Source organism: Mycteria americana, chromosome 1 (genome assembly GCF_035582795.1).
Source record: "Mycteria americana isolate JAX WOST 10 ecotype Jacksonville Zoo and Gardens chromosome 1, USCA_MyAme_1.0, whole genome shotgun sequence".
In the NCBI taxonomy this organism is placed as follows: Eukaryota; Metazoa; Chordata; class Aves; order Ciconiiformes; family Ciconiidae; genus Mycteria; species Mycteria americana.
Genome location: NC_134365.1, coordinates 13896689 through 13915874, shown reverse-complemented (window position 1 = coordinate 13915874; position 19186 = coordinate 13896689). Strand labels below are relative to the sequence as shown.

At 36.7% G+C, this 19186-nt stretch overlaps 1 protein-coding gene across 1 annotated transcript in view; it reads left to right on the top strand.

Annotated features, from left to right (window-relative positions):
- The window catches only part of PTPN12 (protein tyrosine phosphatase non-receptor type 12), an 85169-nt gene extending 66457 nt beyond the window's left edge, over positions 1–18712 (top strand). Inside the window, exons 13-18 of the mRNA XM_075490991.1 lie at positions 8238–9202; positions 12756–12833; positions 14194–14282; positions 15281–15311; positions 16689–16805; positions 17406–18712. Coding sequence (XP_075347106.1) covers positions 8238–9202; positions 12756–12833; positions 14194–14282; positions 15281–15311; positions 16689–16805; positions 17406–17467 — 1342 coding nt within the window. The 3' untranslated portion in view covers positions 17468–18712. The remainder of the gene's footprint in view (positions 1–8237; positions 9203–12755; positions 12834–14193; positions 14283–15280; positions 15312–16688; positions 16806–17405) is intronic.
- Positions 18713–19186: the final 474 nt, after the last annotated feature.

The window sequence follows — 19186 nt, the reverse complement described above, 5'->3', positions numbered from 1 at the left end:
CATCCTTTTCCTGGGGAGGATGGGAGAGCAGAATCTGTGAAAGATTCTAATTTAATCCCCATATGGAGGAGGAAACTGTTAAACATGATACATCTCCTTATTGCATCTGTAGCTTTTTTCCCCAAACCATTCTCTTACTACTTTTGTTTTCCGTGTCCCTTCTATTATTTTTCTCTACATTGCTTTGACTAAAAATATCTTGGTACAACTATTTGAATTATTTGTCTACATCTTTTCTGTAGTGAATGCTTTCAAGTGGTATCTAAGAGTTGTTACCTTTACAGATAAGGTCACATTCAATTGGTACTCTGAAATCTAGTATAACCCACATTTTTAGTTTGATTTAGAATTTTCTCTGGGAACTTGCTTAAAATATTTTGTTCAGTAGCATTTTTAGGTTGCCAGCCAAATGTGTGCTTGAGTTGTACATGCACAGTCTCTGAAGAAGTTACAAGCAAGTTGCTAAAGTTACTATTTTTTAAAAGGAATAAGGCTTTGAAATTCTTCATATGCTGTGTTGTAGTTGGCTCTAGAATGTATAATTAGAAAGGCAACTTGCATTTTTAAGGGAAGGTTTAACAGTTGCTTTTTTTCTAAAGCAAAAAGGACTATGGCTACTAATACTGAACAGTACTGTGTGCCAGCTTGTTTTCAGCTGAACTTTCCTGAGATGACCCTGACTGAGCCAGAGGGAAATTGGTTTACATCTCTCGACCTCAGGATGCTTGTCTTCTGTATTGCTATCAGACCAAGCTATGTTTGCTTAGATGGTAGCGATTATGATTCCTGTTAGTTGTTTTCTGACAGCCTTGACGCTGCTTGCTGGATGAGATGGTGACATCTCCTCTACAGCACTTTTCAGTGGCTAACCACTCAGTACATTGTGGAGTTTTTCCATAAAGGTGACTTTCTCGCCTGTCTCTTCTCTTGGTGTGACCGAATCGTAGGACAGGTAACCTCTGTATTATCTCTAAATTCGTAGATGTCTTCCTCTTAAAAGTGTAGCTAGTATCAAGTTAACTCTCATGTCTGTACTAAGTAAAGATGAGATGCCAGTGAAGACTTTAGCCGTACAAGATTGGAAACTTACTCAGGGAGGGATAACTAATCCTTTTAGTACTTGCTTCGGCTTGGGGATGTCTTGGGGAAGGAGTGCTACAAAGTATAACTTCTAATTGTACTTTTCTAGGCTTCTTTTCTGTCTGTCTGTTCTTAGAAACTACAAGTGTCTTTAGGCTATTGATATTAAATGAATATTAAATTGGAATTTTGTTTACTTTTATTAACTCACCATGAAGCATCTAACTACTTGTTTTGCAGAGGTTCTGGAATTGAACCCACCTTGATCCCACCTTTTATCACCTTGTAATGCTTTAACATAATTCATATTTACTGTACAATATGTGAACGTAGTCATTTAGGTTAATGTCTGTCTGCATTTGATGTCAACATTAAAAAAAAAATTCAAATAATATTACTCCTTGATTTTTACGAAGGTAAACAACTCATTAGTGCATACATCAGCACCTTATTCTAGAAATTGCTTGGCTTTGCAGTTTATGATCACTTCGTGTGAAAGTCACTTTGTACTTACATCTATGTTAAATTTCTTTGGAGGACTAGAAAGCATTCTTTGTTAGACATGTTTAACTATTTTCAGCTTAAGGCAGGAAGGAGGGCATAATTAAGTTTTTACTTCATTGTTAGATATAAGACTGTAAAGAACCGAAATTTTAAATTTGCAATTTAGGACTGTACATGATTTTACATGACTGTACAATTGGAGCTTTTACTTCAAATCTCAAAGCAATGATTGGTACTTCAGAATTCAGAGGGAGCGTCTTAATACCTTTAAGGAACAGTCCTTGAAATATTTGTGTGTTTAATAGTTCATTCTAAAGTATTTGGAAAAAGAGGTTAGTTATTTTTATCAGGCTTGGTTACAGAAAATTATTTATTTTCAAGTTCAAATGCAATTTGAAAGAAATGGAGAAACTGAGACATAAACTCACAAAAAGCAAAGATGAGGTAACGACTCTTTTGTATGCAGTGTAATGAAGAGCTATGTGCTACTGTCTGAAGGAGAAAAGGTAAAATACTGTAGCAGTTTAACTTTTCTTCAGATTATGCTTGGACTTCAATTTAATGACATTAAAATACATTTCAAGGGTTATGTGTAATTCTGTTTCATTTCAAGCCCCGCAGAGCCCTCTTTGCATCTTCTGCAAAGCTAGGATAAAAACTATTGATTGGTGTTCCTTGTTAGTTGGCACTCTGATATGTATGTCACAATTAAAAAACCAAAAAGCATCATGTACCTAAATTTTACAAGAAAAATTCACTAGTTGGTTATTTTTAGTCATTCCTTATGCTTTATATAAGTTATCTGTAGTATAGTTTGTGACCACTGAACTGCAGCTTTTCTTCCACATGGATGGCAGTGATTTAATGCTTAAGTAGAATAATGTGGTTGTCTAGCTTCAGCCTGCTTACATTGAGTTTAATTTTCCTATTTTAATTATGAGGGAGGATGTAGAGCTTGGTATCTATTTTTGGTTGATCATAGCAGCTACATTCCATGACCTCAGCATCACTGTCTTTTTTTATTTGAAAATAAAACCCTACAGTATGCTACATAGAATAACCATGGATTACCTAAGGGTGGTTTTTATTTTCTTTTGAACCCTGGCCAAGTTTCATTTAAATCTGAACCCATGGTGCCCTGTTTTAATAATAATAAATAAATAATAAAAAATAAGCCTTTCCATTAAGGCTAGAATGGCTTTAGATTTTTAAAACATTCTAAAAATTTAGAATATATTGCAGAAAAAGCAAAAATAGTGTTGCCATTGCTTCATTTTGGTTTTGTTTTTTTTCCATGTATACATTTTTGGTGGAAAACTGTGGGAGGGCTTTTTTTTTTTACAAATTATTGTACTTTTGACAAATTATAATTAATTTTTGTTATGACAAATAATTACAAAGATTATTATTACCTAATGGATGGTTTACCTGTCAGCTGAGAAGCCATTAACTCTGAGGTCTTTGGCACTAAGGCACTGTGTCAGCTCAGGTTGTGTGGCAATAAAAGCATATGAAAAAGCTGGCTTGATCACCTAGGGAAATTCCATATACAGTTATGTATGAGGAAGTGCCGAGGTAGTAGAATTACAAGATAATCGGCAGCAGTTGTATATGAAGAGACACTGTCAAGTCTGAGTTACGAGAAGGCTTTCTATTTTTTATCACAGTGTGATTTTACAAATGTCCTTGAGAAATGCTTGCTTTTGCTATATATAAAGGCAATGCAGGGTTAATTTAAAGGTCTAATACATGAAAGCTGACTTCTCTTTCTCAAATGGTCTGGCATTCTTTGGTTCACTGACTCTTTTCTGACTCAATATCCTCTTTCATCAGCTTTCTATTAGTTTCCTGGTAATTTAAATCAAGCTGTTTTTACTACACTGGCTCCTGTTGTTTGGAATAATATTAGTAGTTCATCTTCAGATAATTTTCTGCCTCTGGGGGGAGAAGTGTCTATAGAGCACAGCTGTTGGAGGAAGTGCCCAAAGAAAGCATGCAGCAGCCCAAAATGCCCAAGATTTTCTGGCAAGAGTTTTAGAAAAAGCAGTATACATATCCTAATATTTCTGTCTTGTAAAAAGGAACAAAAACATTATTTGCAATGCAGAACATGTGAAATAATAATACTATGATGTCAGTAAAATGGAAAAATTGTTACATATTCAGAGAAAACCAGGAAATCCTTGGTGGCATCTATTACCTTTTAAAAAAAAAATTACATCAGAATGCTATTTGAGCATCTCATTTTCTGAGGATGGATATTCTTCAATATTAATATGGTAACGAATAATTTTGATAGAGAATTTCTCATTTGATCACTGTAAGCTCTCATTTGAGAGTGAAGGAATGAAATTTAGCTTCAAATATAATGGGGAACATTTTAATAGCTCTGTTTAGCTGTGTACAAGGAAGATGATTAAACAACTTTTGGGTTGCTGACTTGTGCAGTATTTCCTTTATCGTCAGTTCTATGCATACCTCTAAGGGGGCTGTTTGTATACATGTGGGGTTCTGCTTACGAGTGAATGAAATGGGAGAGTGATTTCATTAAACAGTAATCGGTGAAGAACTTCATGAATTTTTGACTGGTATTATGGGCCTATAATCTTGTCATATCTAGTTTAATGCTAATTTGCTTCTTTAGCTAATTGTAATGCTTAATGGTATGTCTGTACCAGATAAGAAATTAGTTTTGCATGTAGGACTCTGAGTCAGAAAAATGAGGTCAATAAGGGAAAAACCTCATTTTCAGTAGGAGGATTTAGTGGAGATTACTGATGAGCATCACTGCTGGTAAAGGGGGCATGTAACCATTTATGCAAGTGAAGTCCCTCCGTCCCTCTGTCCCTCTCTCTCCCCTTGTAATAGAGGAGAGAAATCCAAGGGAAATTATCCTGTCCTCCTTAGTGTGTATTAAGTTGGAACCAGACTGATTCCCCCCCCCCCCCCCCCCCCTTTGGCTTATCTTTACTAATTCAAGCAAACAACTTATTCTCAAGCTTGTTCATTTTTCAAGAATGTCTAAAGGCAAAACCATTCCCAAATTAATTTTGATTAAGTTGTTTGGATATGCTTCGTATTCCTCCTATCTTAATGTAAAGCAAAACAGCCGTATACAAGCGCAGGTTGGGGAGGAAGAGAAGGAATTTGAGGCCCAACCCTTTGTGACATGAGTCAGACAGAGAACGGAAGAAGGCACTTGAGAGAACTGCAGGGAGATCTAGGGTTTTCCAGATACAAAGATAGAGTAACTTGTAGAAGATCATTTGGAAGCTGGGGAGCTTGCAGGACTTCAATGGGTGGGGACGTTCGTAAACTGAAAGTCCAAACAGTTCTCTCTAGTTTGGAATCCCTTGTATAAGGACTTTCGTTATCGATCCCATACTGCTGTAGCTTTGTGCTAATAAAATCACAAGGATGAAACTCGTGCTGTAGTCTGTCCCAAGACGCACATGCTTTCAGTATTGTGGAAGATTCAAGTGTGAGGCAGTCTCCTTTTTTTTTTTTTTTTTTTTACATAGGTTACAACAGTGTCAAGGATTTGCACTGGCTAAGTCCTTTTTAGGCCTTCCTTGCAAGTAGGGGAGCTAACAGTGTTGCTTTGATTTTGTTTCTGATGTGACATGCAGACAAGTAATGGGAGCCTGTCTGATGCCTTTTACTCATGACTAGACAGTCAGGAATTCTTGTGCAATTGTGTGGTCTTTAGCCCTATTCCCTATAACTCTTAAAAGTGAGCCCGCTGTTGGCTTTATTCCAGCGTAACGGAAACAGCATGTTTGATACTTCACGCTTTTTTGTATTTCACTTAAATAATGCCCTTGGGGAAGAGGAGGCAGTTCCATTTTGTAGCTGTCGGGGTTTTTTTATTTGTCCACTATCCTCCCCAGTAACCTTTTTGAAAATATGATCAAGATTTCTGAATCATTCTTGCTTCCTCTCTTGCTGTCTGACAAAGATAGGTTGGCATATGTGAGCAGTATGAGAAGAAGCCTCACCATGGATTGCTAGGTAATTCAATACTGGAAGGATAAGGAGTGTAACTTGGTACTCTGCGTTATTCTTATAAGCTTTTCTACTTGTTTTTTTTAAATTAATACTTTCTTAATCACGTTGACAGAGAAGGTGGAAAATTCTTTGGCCCACAGAGCTATGTTATTAGCCCATGTTCTCTCAAGTAAAAAGGCTTTTTCACTTAATAGGAGCAACGAGAGGGAGATGGAGACTTGTCTTGGAAAGCCAAATGCCTTAATTAACAAGTGCAGGAGGCTGATGCTAGCTTTTGTCAGTCTTCAAAGTGAAGTGATTGATTTATCAAATTTGAGAATGTCTGTTGTAAATTATTTACGTTTTATGGTCAGCCAAGACGTGATATTAATAGCAAGCTTTTTCTTTGGTCTCATCTGTCCATGGCTCTAAACAGTCTTGTTAATGTTTTGGCAGTAGTGACAGCCTTTCTCTGTCTAGGTAGTTGTCTGATTAAAAGGGGTTTGAAAGACATGCCTCTTATTTCTGGTCAACTTACATGTGTGACTGACTGTGATAATCCAGCTGAGATTTCCTGGAGCTCCCCTGCAGTTGCTGAAATTTTATTAGGCCTATGTTTAGACTCCTGGTTTCAAACTGAGCTTCCTCTTGTGAAAGATTTGTAGGAGCAAGACAGACAGTAGTAGAGCTGGACATGTTCTGAATGTTCCAAGTTGAATGGTAACCTGTAGTTGGATGCCAGACTTAACCTACAAGCTCTGAAGGTGTGGTTTCAGTATGTAGCTGATGGCTCATTATGAAATTTCTTTTTCTTCCACAGAATCTGTCAAGTCTCTAAAATACAAATACCTTTTCATTCTCATTCTTCATCTGAGTTAGTAATGTATGATTAACTACTAGTGCTATCATGGAAGTTCCATTTAAATAGCCTGAAAGCACAGGGCCTGGGGAATATCACCTGCATATCATCCTGCTGGTCCTTACAACATGAGTTATTACTGGCACACCTTCTTTGAGACCTGCCAGATACGCTGTGTTATCCCAGGTTTTACACAAATGCAGCAGGAGAATAGTCACAGTGGTCTGTCGTCTAGCAGGTAGTAAGAGTTTCTGCCTTTTTGGAAGCCTCTCCTTTCTGGCTTTTGGTGTGTAGCCTTGAATTAGTTTTCAAATAAAAATCTATTTCACAAGAGTACTGTGAACACTCTCCTGAACAGATTCAGTTCTTCAGGATGTTGGATCATGAAAGAAAGGTGCAGTCCAAGGTCTACTGGTGACTTCATTTTCAAGGGAAGAGAATGTCCTGCTATAACCTTATCTCCAAGGGAAGGTTCCAAGTCTCCTGTTGTGGAGCTGGATTTAGGTGATTTATAGTGCCTCTAACATAGATTATCCCAAAAAACTAAAGGTATACAAGGATTTGGCTGACTCCTCCTGCTTGTTCAAGGTTATTCTGGTGCTGGGACTGCCTGAACTTGTCAGTAAAGACTGTGACCCTGGGAACTGTCTGTTCCCCTAACATGGGGGAATGGGAGCATCTGTCTTCTAAATATCACTGTCTTGGACATTATGTGCTGGCCTGTATGGAGGGTTTATTTGCTTCCCCATGAAGGACGTCTCTGCTAACAGCAGGAAGTGATCTGAGCTTTGTACATAAAATGAGCTGGTTTCTCAGCTCAAGCATGTGGCCAAATCACACTCCTTTGCAAACCATAGTCCGTTTTGCTTTGATTTATCTGCCTAAATTGAAAGTATCATTTCTTTAAATTATTTTGTTGTATTTCTGTTATTGTCACACATTTGTTTTGCACCTCAGTTATTACTCTGTTACTAGTCTTATATAATGAAAGGAAATATTTTTAAAGGCTCTGAATGAAAATGCCTAATTCCTGTTTGTAGACAAGACCTTAGTCAGTTGTGCAAAATGTTTGTAGTCAAATATTCTGCATCTAATCTGGAAGCAAAGGGACCATAGGCTTGAAGAGCTTCTCCTTTTAAGTAGCGTAAGATGAACTGTAATAATAAGTGCTGTGGTCTCACTAATATGTACTGTAATTTGGATCATATATTCTGCTGTGAATGGTTTTTATATAGCGTGCACCTCATGTCAGCTAAATTTGGTCTGCATCATTAGCCTTACAACTATGGAGAAACTATTAAATATACAAATATAAAAATAAAGTCTTCCTAGTTATGTGCAGAAAAATAAGGGAAGATATTTCGTATTAAGCAGGCTGTAAGGTGTTTTAAAGAAATTTTTCTTGGCTTTATTGAAAAATTGAATTCCCTATGTCAAGTTCCTCTGAGCCACTTCTTAAGAAAGAAAAAGTACTGAAATCCTGCCACAAGAGGTCCTTTCTTACAGAGTCTTTGAAAAAAATGCTTCTGGGAAAGGATGTGAGCAATCTTTGAACTATCAATGAGGATTAGTTGTGGCCTGAATGCATGTCTTTGTGATATTCTGAAAGACGTTTTGAGTATATTGACTTAGTTCTTGCCTACCCCATTAGTCATGTTTTATAGCCATCGTCTGTGTGCAGTGGAAGCGCTGCTTGCAGTTCAATATTGGTATGAAAGCATTACTATTGCAGAGATAGATGGATAGATATCGAAAATACTGTCAAAATACAGAAAACTTACGCAATTGTGTGTTGGTTTTTTTGCAGTTGCCTTGTAGAAGGAGACGCTAAAGAAGAAATCTTGCAGCCTCCAGAGCCTCAGCCAGTACCACCAATCTTAACACCATCTCCCCCATCAGCTTATCCAACAGTCACTACTGTGTGGCAGGACAATGATAGATACCATCCAAAGCCAGTTTTGCACATGGTTTCGTCAGAGCATTCAACAGACCTCAATGAGAATTATAATAAGTCAACAGAACATTCAGGGAAGAATGAACCCAGTGAACGTGCAGAGAAAAGGCTGGAGCGCAACTTAAGTTTTGAAATCAAGAAGGTACCTCTTCAGGAGGGACCACGAAGCTTTGATGGGAACTCCCTGTTAAACAGGGGACATGCAATTAAAATTAAGCCTGTGTCATCCTGTGTAATTGATAAGAGCTTTAAGCCACAGGAACAGATTTCAGGAGATTCATTTGTAGATGCTTCTCAAAACTCATGTATGGAATACAGTGTAGCACAGTCTAGCATAGCCTTAATACCTTCACCAGAAAGTCTGCAGAGTCAGCAGGTTTCTGATACTCCACCAAGACCAGATCGTCTGCCTCTGACAGAAAAGGGACATGCCACGCGGTCACTGCATGGGCCTGAAAATGCACTGCGTACATCAGTGTCTGAAGACATGTCTTCAGACATCTTATGTCATGGTGTTAAAACTCTCTCTCTGGTATCAAACACCACAGTTGAACATCCTTCCACTGATAATGTTGATCATACTACTATTTCTGTTCGAGCACCCCTCTGTTTTACTAATCCTCTTCATTCAGATGATTCTGACACAGATGAGATGAACTTTGATGGAGCCATGAGCAAAAGCGCATCTAATGTTTCAACCGCAAGTGCCACAGTTTCTGCTGCCACTAATACTGAAAACATTTCTACCAGAAAAGTATTGCCCATGTCTATTGCTAGGCAAGACTTATCAGCTGTAACATGTTCTGAAGATGGCAAAGGTAGGTTTCATTGTGGTTCAGAAGTGCTGTTCTTTAACCTGGGTGCATCTTTAGAGTTGGACAACATAAATTACTTCACAATGCAATTTTCTAAATGTAAATTTAAAGAGCGTAGTATGGCAGCTTCAGAAGGGGCGCAACTCTTTTCTTCCCAGTTTTCGTTTTGTGTGTGAGCTATGTCTGTTACACTTGGTACTACAGACCTTGATAAGCTGCTTCAGAAGCCTTATTGTGAGGTGTGAATGCATTCTTAATTGCAAGTTTCTGTGTTATTGGTTGGTGCATTTTTTTCTCCATGTCCGATTTCATGGAAGTGTCTATAATAATGGCAGTTTTCAGTAGTTAAAGTATTTTAAACAGGCCTGTCCAAACACACATCAAATTCATGCTTACTCGTTGATGTGCTGGTCCTAAAAATGTAGATGTAACGTCTTTCACTGTATCAGTCTTTGAAGTTGCTTGTGATTTGTCTCCTGCATTTTAATAGCATTGTAAATATTTTGCCCTGCTTTCCTCCTTTGCCGTACATGACCAGGGCAAGACAAAGTAATATTGCTGTTCATCTAAAAATGCAAGTTCTGCTTTAGTAGTTGAAAATTATTCAGTTGCTTTTAATCTTTTCCTGCTTTTTGGAATTTTTTGAGCAAGGGAAGTTTGCAAGACTGCTGCTGCAAAAACTTACAACATCACTAATCGAAGGCAAAAGGGTCCTAAAATGTGCAGATTCAGATTTCACTCAGGCTGGCACACTTCGGTCAGATGGAGGATGTAGCTGGGAAGAACAAATTAGGCCTCGGTAACTGCCTGTGTAAAGTCCAGCAAAGCGCGTAGTAAGGCTGTGGAGCTGAAAGAAGAACATGAGCTTCTGTATTTAGATCAGACTCTTGTGCTAGGAGCTCCTTACAGTGATGGCCTCGCTTCAGGAGTCTGCAGACTATGTGACTTTCTGAGGTGAAATGGGGCTCAGTGTGTGATGCAAGATGCAGAGCCAGCTGTATTGAAAATACTTGCTTTGTAAAGTAAGTTTTCACCAAAAGTCATACATTTAGAAACGTGAAGTATTTTGCAGCTTTGAAAACAATCTGTTTCAATAGATTTTGTGATATTATGTATACACACCATTCAACACTTGCACATACGTGTATGCGTTTAACCCTGCGACACTTTAAAAATGCCCTGTATAGCAAAGACAAAGCCCTTTGTCATTGTTACTTCAACATTTATACCAAGCAGTCCTCCTTGGATTTGTTTTTGGTAGATTTGCATGCTATAGTATTTTTCCAACACTGCTTTTAAGCCAGGCTTTTTTCCTTTTTTCTCAGGGCATTGTTTATCACTGTTTGAAAATACTTACCTTTCTACACATCTCTTTATGTAGATGCTGTAAGAACATGCAAATAAAATAAGTGATATGTTATAAATACTATAAAGAATGGGATAAATGTCACTCAAGAATTTGTTTCATGTAACTGCATATCAGAAACATCCTGAAATAACAGTACAGCCTTTGTGCTGCTGGTATGTTGCTTATTTCACAGGAATGGCTTAAAATATTTATATTATTTTTTTATAATTTATCTCTTGTTTTTGAGGGTGTATCTGTTCCCTTTTGTACGATAGTGAACACTTCCCATTTTATATTCTGGTTGCAGGTCTTGTAGTCCATCTCGGACTCAACAATATAGGGTTAGATCGCTTTGCACCAGTGGTCCTAAACCTTGTTTTATAGTGGCTTTTTCATTTTCATGTTTGTTCAGGACTCTTCTGTCTGAAGCTGAGCATGTACAATCATTAATGAAGCTTGCCTGTGAACTTACCAGCACCCTAGTTGCTTAACCATAACTGTTGGTGTGCATTATCTTAAGGCATAATTAAATCCTCTTTCTAATTCAAATGAAGTGAAAAGTAGTTGTACCCTGAGGTTAAAAAAAACCCCAAAACAACTCCACAACAACAAAAAAACCCAAACTAAAACAAAACCCAAAAAACTCAGTTTCAGTTAGTGCATATTCCATAGTGACTTTATTTGCTGACTTTACAGAGATTGTTTCAATAAATGAAGATTTTCTTACACTGTATAGTAAACCTAACCTGAGATGGAGCAGGTCTCACAGAAGTCACTTTGAACACAGTGGCTTGTAAAATGTGGTGGAGTTCTGTCTCTGCTGCTGGCATGTTGGCAGGGCAAGCTTCATGGCTTCATTAGTTGAAACATGTCTTCATCTTTTTGTGAATCTTGTGTAGAATACAGTTGTCAGATGAGACTTCTTATGGCAGCAGCTACTTTGAATTGTTTTAAACCTTTAATTTCTACTCCAAATTCCTTAGCAGGCAGGAGTGGGGTGCTTGCTGCCAGAGCAGCTTCTGTTAGTACACTCCTGAGAGGCAAGAGGGAATGGACTGGGGACACCATGTGTTACTGGCAACAACAGTAGCCATCTCCTCTGACTCCTATTTACCCTTCTGGCTAGTAAACCTTGCACTAGACTGTTAACTAGTTTATATCGGTGGTGTGGGAACCAGCCTGGGTGGGTCCTGAGATGGACTTGGGGAGCAAAACTGAGACTTAGGGATTTAGAGAAGTGGTTAATGTGGAGCTTCCCTAGAACTTACTGTCACATGATGCAGTCCTGAAAAGCAGTGTTCATGGAATCATAGAATGGTTTGGGTTGGAAGGGACCTTTAAAGGTCATCTAGTCCAACCGTCCTGCAATGAGCAGGGACATCTTCAACTACATCAGGTTGCTCAGAGCCCCGTTCAACCTGACCTGGAATGTTTCCTTCAGCATTTCCAGGAATTGCTCAATATCCTTGCACCGTGCCATGTAGCTGTGCTGTATTGACTTCAGAAGTAAGTATGGTTAGAGCCACTTAAGGAAAAATAAAAATTGCTGCTCATCAGCAGTAAGTTACTATCGTCAGCACAGCTGAAGAGCTCATACATATGTTCAACAACCTTCTTACCATGGTTTGAGAGCTTCATTAGTGGTTCAGTTAGTAGGCACCAACTGTGTATAGTTACCAGTATCTGCAGAAGAGTTCAAGAAGCCAGTGTGTTGTAATGAGCTTAACTATCTCTTGTAGTGGCTGCAAATAGACGTGGAATGAACTGCAATTAAATTACAATAACTACTATGGTTCGTTAGTGGCACGTTACTTGTTCAAGAAGCAAATGATACTGCTCCAGTGCAGACTGTTAATTCTGCTTATACTCTGTTGCTGAAAGAATGAAGAAAAAGTATTCATTGGAGTTGCTGAGATGTTTTTCTCCAAATGATTTAGACTGAAAATGTATTCTACTTTTCTTTCTTCCATCGTATGCAAACTGGTTTTTAGCCCCTTAATGTGAAGATAGCATTGTTAGCATGGAGTTGCTTCCAAGGCATTAGTATGGTAAAACAAAGTGGTTTCTAACATTTAGACCAAATTTTTCTTTTGTTTTAAATTTCATATGAAGTTCAGGATGATCTCATGTATCAAAAGATCAACTTCTAAAAAATATAGGAGGAAAATGTGTGGTTTTTCACTTATTGAAATGTCATATTTGATTTAGATGCTGATACTAGTGAAGATTCCTCTCCCCCGCTCCCAGAAAGAACACCAGAATCATTTGTATTAGCAAGTGAACAGAGTGAGTGTTTAATGTTTTGTGATACTTGGGGATAAAATGTGAAATGCATTTTAGTATTGTATTTGAATGCCCCTGCTTTTTGCTTAATCTTAAAATCCTGGAGCAAATTGTCAAATGGAATGAAATCTAGCATGTGTAATGGCTTATTTTGAGGTTTAACTTTCACAAGCCCTTGAACACAGTCAAATTATTTCTCATTTTCTGACTAAGCATGCTGTTACATAATATTTAAGTATATTGGAGACTTCAGTATTGATTTTAGTGGAGCTGGTGTTCAATCTGAAGGGTATGGAAATGAGATACAGTGGGGAAATGCAGTGCAGTTAGGAGATTCCCCAGCTGTTTTAGGTAGTTTCCTACTGCTCCCAAGTAGGGAATGGGAAAACACATGAACAGTGCTTATCGGATTCTCCTTTCCTGGGCAAAGGAAAGATGATGACGTTTCCTACTGCACTGTGTCTAGTGAACAAGGCCAGTTTATTTAAGTTTAACATAGTTTACTCTTTGCCTGTATCAAAAGGTTAACTGAAAAAGAAAACTGACACTTACAAATTATGTGCTTATATCTTCATATTTCATTCATTAAACCAGTAATGGCAGGATACAAAAAAAGATTAATTGAAATCAAGTGATAAATTAGGTTGATGCTTGGTATCTTCCAAAAAACCTAGTGTAATGTAGTTATTTACTGAGGCTCTTGTTTAGTGTCATTTTGTGAAACTTTCAAAAATTTTTGGCCAAAGTAGTTAGTATAGATATTTTCAGCATAAAAACATTGAAGTTTTGTAAATATGTCCCTTGAGCATCATAAGCATAGGTAGTTCAGAGTCTAAGTGATCCTTTTTTTTGATATTATGGACTTGCTTCTTTTCTGTGAGAACACAAGAAACAAAGCTGCTTTTCTTAAAAAAGAAAATTTTAAAAAATCTCTTTGGGACTGGAATCGCTAAAACCACTTCCATTTTGATTGTGTTTTTGCATGATGTCAGTAAATGACAGGTATGGCTGTCCTGACTTGTGTGTGTTCTTTATTTAGTACGTCTTTTTCAGATCTACTATTATTGCACAGCTGGTATAACAAAATTTTAAAAACATTGAAAAAGAAGGTAATTCTCATGTTGGTTAGGAACCTCCAAATGAGGGAAATGAATGTCCACAATGCAAACACTGCAGTTTTGTGTTTTGAATTGAATTATGTTGTGGAGTCTTCCCTTATCTTGAAGGCTCTTCATGTAAAGAGAGTTTTTACAAGCATTTAATTTTTTAAAAAGTTGCTTTATAGCACATTTCTAATGTTGTATTCTAATGCTGCATCACGGAGAGAACTCAAGTGTGTTGAGTTTGATGTAATTTTTCCTAGGCACACCCTTGCCGAAGCCAGTTATGATTGCACAGTCTGAGTGGAGCATATTGCGTGATCAGCATCTCTCTGAACAAACAGTCTCTGCAGTAAGTATAGGAGACAAGTCTGTACTAATTAGTCATTTCTAGTTCAGTTGGGAGCTACAACAAAAAGCAATGTACATACTTTTTGTGAAAAGTTACAGCTGTTGATCATCTACAGTTAGCCATTTTTTCCTTGGCCTGAGCTGCTGAACTGATGTGTTAAGAGCATCTTTTCTTCCCAAGAAAATTATCTGGTTTTCTAAGTTCAGCAATACTTTTAAAAGTCATCCTTAATATACCTTAAATTATGGCTTTAAGAGTCTGAATATGCTGTTTTTATGGAGCTTGCTGTCTGCCCTTAATCGATCATGGGCTAGTTCAAGCTGGAGAATTACAGTCTCTAGTCTAACCTGCTGCATGAAGCAGGGACTTGGACCAGGCTGCTCAGGGCTTTATCCAATTGGAAGTTGAAAACCTTCAGAGGTGGAGACTTCATATTCTCTGTGGGCAACCTGTTTCACTGCCTGATAAAATTTTTCCTTGTATCCATATTTATTTTAAACAAACCCTTTTCTGCCTGTCAGATTTCACTTTTCACATCGGTCTACTAGTTGCTCCAAGTCATCCAGTGTAAGCAGCTGGCAAAACTTCAAAAGCATAAAAATCCTCTTTACATTCATGCCTTTTTTCATGCACCCCCAATACACTTTACAGCCACCTTTACATGCCACATAAAAATTTGATTAAAAAAGATAGATGTGAATTTTCAGGGACTGTAAATTTAGTATGGGAACTAAACTACCTAATTTTGCAAATAATTTGTAATGTGACAATTTTAACTTTTCATTAAATATTAAGTAAGGTTCTGATAGTAAATTCTTTATTAACTACTGTAGCATTTTTTGTCAGTGTTACAGCAAGTCAGAAATGTAGGAGCACGTGGATATTTCCATGGATGTTGTATATTTTTTGAAGATGTTTTCATCATCTTAAATTTCTCGTGTTCTTTTAGTATTTTGGAAGCATTTTATAGAATTATTTTAAATATTTCTCATTAACAGGGTTTGAAAACAACTTCACCTGTACTACCTGGTAAGTGATGGAAAAGATTATTTTTATTTTTTTTTTTAAATATGAAAAGGACTGTTTTTTCCACTTGTTAATCTGTCCAGTAACCCCATAAGAGTGGAAGGTTCAAGTAACCTAACCATTTGAACTTGTGAAGTGTTTTGGGAGTATCTTTATTAGAAGATTAGAAACTACCAGGGAGAAATTTTCCTCCTGGAAATTCACAAATATTTCATGATCTAACCTTGAAATAAATGTGTACATATGATTACATCAAAAGCTACTTCCAACCCACAATGCTTTAATTTCATTGGCAAATCTCTAAAAATTACAGTAGTCTTGCAACAAGCCTATCTCTTACTTCAAAATATGTTTTTCCTACTGAACAAAAATTTGTCTGAATTTGGCTTTTGCTCTGAGGATATCTAAGTATGTTGTCAAAACACCAGCATTTCTGAAAAGGCCTGTTTTTAAAGCTTCTAAGGTTTTCTGAGGAAGCAAGTTACAAATCTAATTTAAAAATTAATGTTAAACTTTGGGTATGATAAAATACTGAAGACCAAAAATATTGAATTTAAATGCATGTTGTAATAACAATATTTTTTCAGGTTAATTAGAACCTTCCCATGTTATTGCAGTAGAAATTGTAAAAGTTGGTGAATTAATTTCTTTAATTTCTTAAAGACAGGAGTAAACCTGAAATAAGTGCAGCAGTGATGTGTGTATATATATGTATATGTATGTATGTTGCATATTTACCAAAGTCTTTAAATTTTTATCTTCTGAAAAGGCTTCAGTAAGAAGTGTAGATCAGCTGATGTTTAACTTTGCAGCAACCTGCTTCAGCTGTAAGCATATGTCTGCCATGTATCTTCTGTGTATGCTTGAATGGGCTTGTACAGTCCATTTGGAGCTGCATGTTAAATACCTGTTAGATTTTTTTAGAATAAATCAGTTTTCAGAAATACTACAGATTTGCTGATAGGGTGATTATACAAGTAATGCAACACATAGTTACTTAGGTAGTCTTAACCACCTTTAGTTTAGAAAGAACATGAACAGATGCATTATATTGATGCATATATATATGATGTATTAAATGGTCTGTGAGCTCTTGCTATAAATAGGTGCTACATGGGATTTTTAAATATCCATACAAACTTTAAAAAAAATGATAGTCCATATTTGGCGAAGAGGAATGTGTCACTGTCATTGAACATCTGCTTTATAAACAATTCTGAAGTACGTTTTTTAAGAAATAAGAAATTGGCTTTTAAATCTTTATTTTTGTAAAGAATATTTGATGCAAGTTGTGTTCTGGACTGAGCTGTACTTAAAATAGCATTCACACAGTGCTGACTAAATGAATATTACAGTAAGGGAGGTGTGCATGTTTTCCAGATCGTCCTGAAAGAAGCAACAAAACACCAACTGATGTTTTACCTCAGATTTCTTTTTCTGGTTCCACTGATACAAGAGGTCAAATTTCAGAATTTCCTGCAGAAGTAACAGATACTGGTAATTACAATTCATTCAAAACATAATCACTAGATAATTTAAACAGAAGATTAATTAACAGTACTAGTTTGGATAGCTGCTACTACTGTCTCCCTCCAACTCACTGAGGTGCAGAACCCAGACAAGTAAGCTTGCCTTGTCTCTTCAGCATCGCTGAGTTTTTCCCAGAATGAGCAATTCAGTTATTCTTCACTTTGTTTTTTAGAATGTACAAAATACAGAATTAGTCAAATGGGATATAATTTCTGTAGAACACTGAAAACTTTCAAAAATAATACCCGAGAAAACTGCTTTGGTACATAGAGAAGGAAAAAAAGAAATGATAACAAAGACTGTAATACTGTATTTACTGAGAAGTACTTGCCAAGTGAGGTTTAAATAGTGAACTATAATTACATACAAATTCTTTATGTTTGTATTTCCTATGGCCATAGTGCATTTAGAACTCCTAATACCACAAAGTTGTTTTCTAGCCCTGAGAATAAACCTCTTCCATAAGAGCTGGAGCATGTCTTACAGTGATCCTTCTGACTGCTGCCAACATTTGTGAGACTGCGTTGTCTGAGGGGACCGAAGTATTAAATACATTTCTTTCCTTAGGTTTTGGTAACCGCTGTGGAAAGCCCAGAGGACCAAGAGAGCCACCTTCAGAATGGACATGATCCAAGAACCAATGGACATACTATCCATAAATTATACTGGAAAACTCAAGTGCCACCAAGAACTAGAAAAATAGTATTCCACTTTTTTGGGGGGCGACTAACACAGAGCAGTGTAGATCTAACTACCAAATGGTACACTCTTACAGTACATCCCACGCAAAACCTTAAACATTGTTCGCAACAGTGGATTCCAGTATTACAACTTAACTTTTTGCTGGGGCCATCTACCTGCCTTATTACACTTAGGAGAAAGTATTACATATGATTTATTTTGTAACTTCAAGTATTATTGCCTTAATGTCTTTTAACCCTGTTACACGCTGCTTGTAGACATATGTTAATATAGTAATACTTTTGACAGATTGTGTTTATGGACTACTTTTTGCTAATGTTTGATTACCATGTATGCATTATTTTGTATATGTACAGGGCAAGTAAGTATATAATTTGATAAAGTTGCAATCATAAAATATTAACAGAAGATGTAAGAAATCTCTGCATGATCTAAATTTTTGTGTACCTTATTTGTAAATTATTTGCCCTGAAGTTTTAGAAAATAGTTTCTGGGGTTTTTTACAAAAATTGCTGGACACACACAGCCAGAATTGCAGGTTAGCAGAGATAAAGATTGTAATACATTTTGTAAATTGTAAGCAAAAGGTTATTTTTATATTATATACTGTTTAATTGTCAGACCTAATTTGTTCTGGTTTTCATCTAGTCATGGAGATTCAGTAAGTGCCTTGGAACAGTATTGAATTCTCTTAGCCTGTGTATGTTACTTCAGTGTTTTGAGTTCATCTGGAATTAGATTATCAAAAATATTTGTACGTTTCTAGTATATTTGACCTGCCAGTAAAAGAGAAACCATTCTACGTAATCAACACTCCTTAGTTTTCATTTTAATGTTTCATCAGTTGCAATCTTTAGAAAATTCATCTCTATCAACTTTCTGTATAATAGGGTTTTACAGTTTTAATATGGCATGTTTCTAATTTGGGAAAACCAGAACACACTGGTAAAAGGACTGTTTAAATACCACTGTCTTCTCTTACAAATGGTAAATACCATTTTTGTTGTTCAGCGACTGTGTATGTTAAGAAAGCAACTTATATGAAGGTTCACATAGAGCCCTTGCAGCTACACTGTATCTTGGCAGTATATTATGTCAAGAGTTAATCCTTATAAGGATTCCTTAAACTTTTCTGTAATACAATCTTTAAATTAAAGAAAGTCAAAATCTCACTATGGGTGTTTTTACTCTTAGAAAAAATGTATTCAGAAGCAAACTAAAATAGAGTGAAGGATGGCAGTCTGGCTTAGCTTACAGATCTCGTACTTGAACAAAATAGTGACCCTCAGGACCTTAATTTTAGTAACTACTTTAAAAGCTAGCAATAATGCTAGAGAAGTGAGGAAGAAAGTTAGGAGGAAAAACGGTAATGAAACTATCTACTAATCTGAACTTTGGCTATGGAAACATTAGGTCTAATTTACTACTTGTACCTTTAGGGCCTGTCTGCTAAAAGAGAGCTAATGCCCAGATAGCAGCCCTATTATAACTTCCAAAAGGTACATAACTTGCAATTACTGTCTTTGACTGTGGATTAATCACCATGCATTTGGTACATGTAACAGACTGCCTAGCTGGGGAGCTCTTTCAAAGAACTGTGTGCACTATAAATACTTACCTTAACTTCCCATGGATACAGTTTTGCA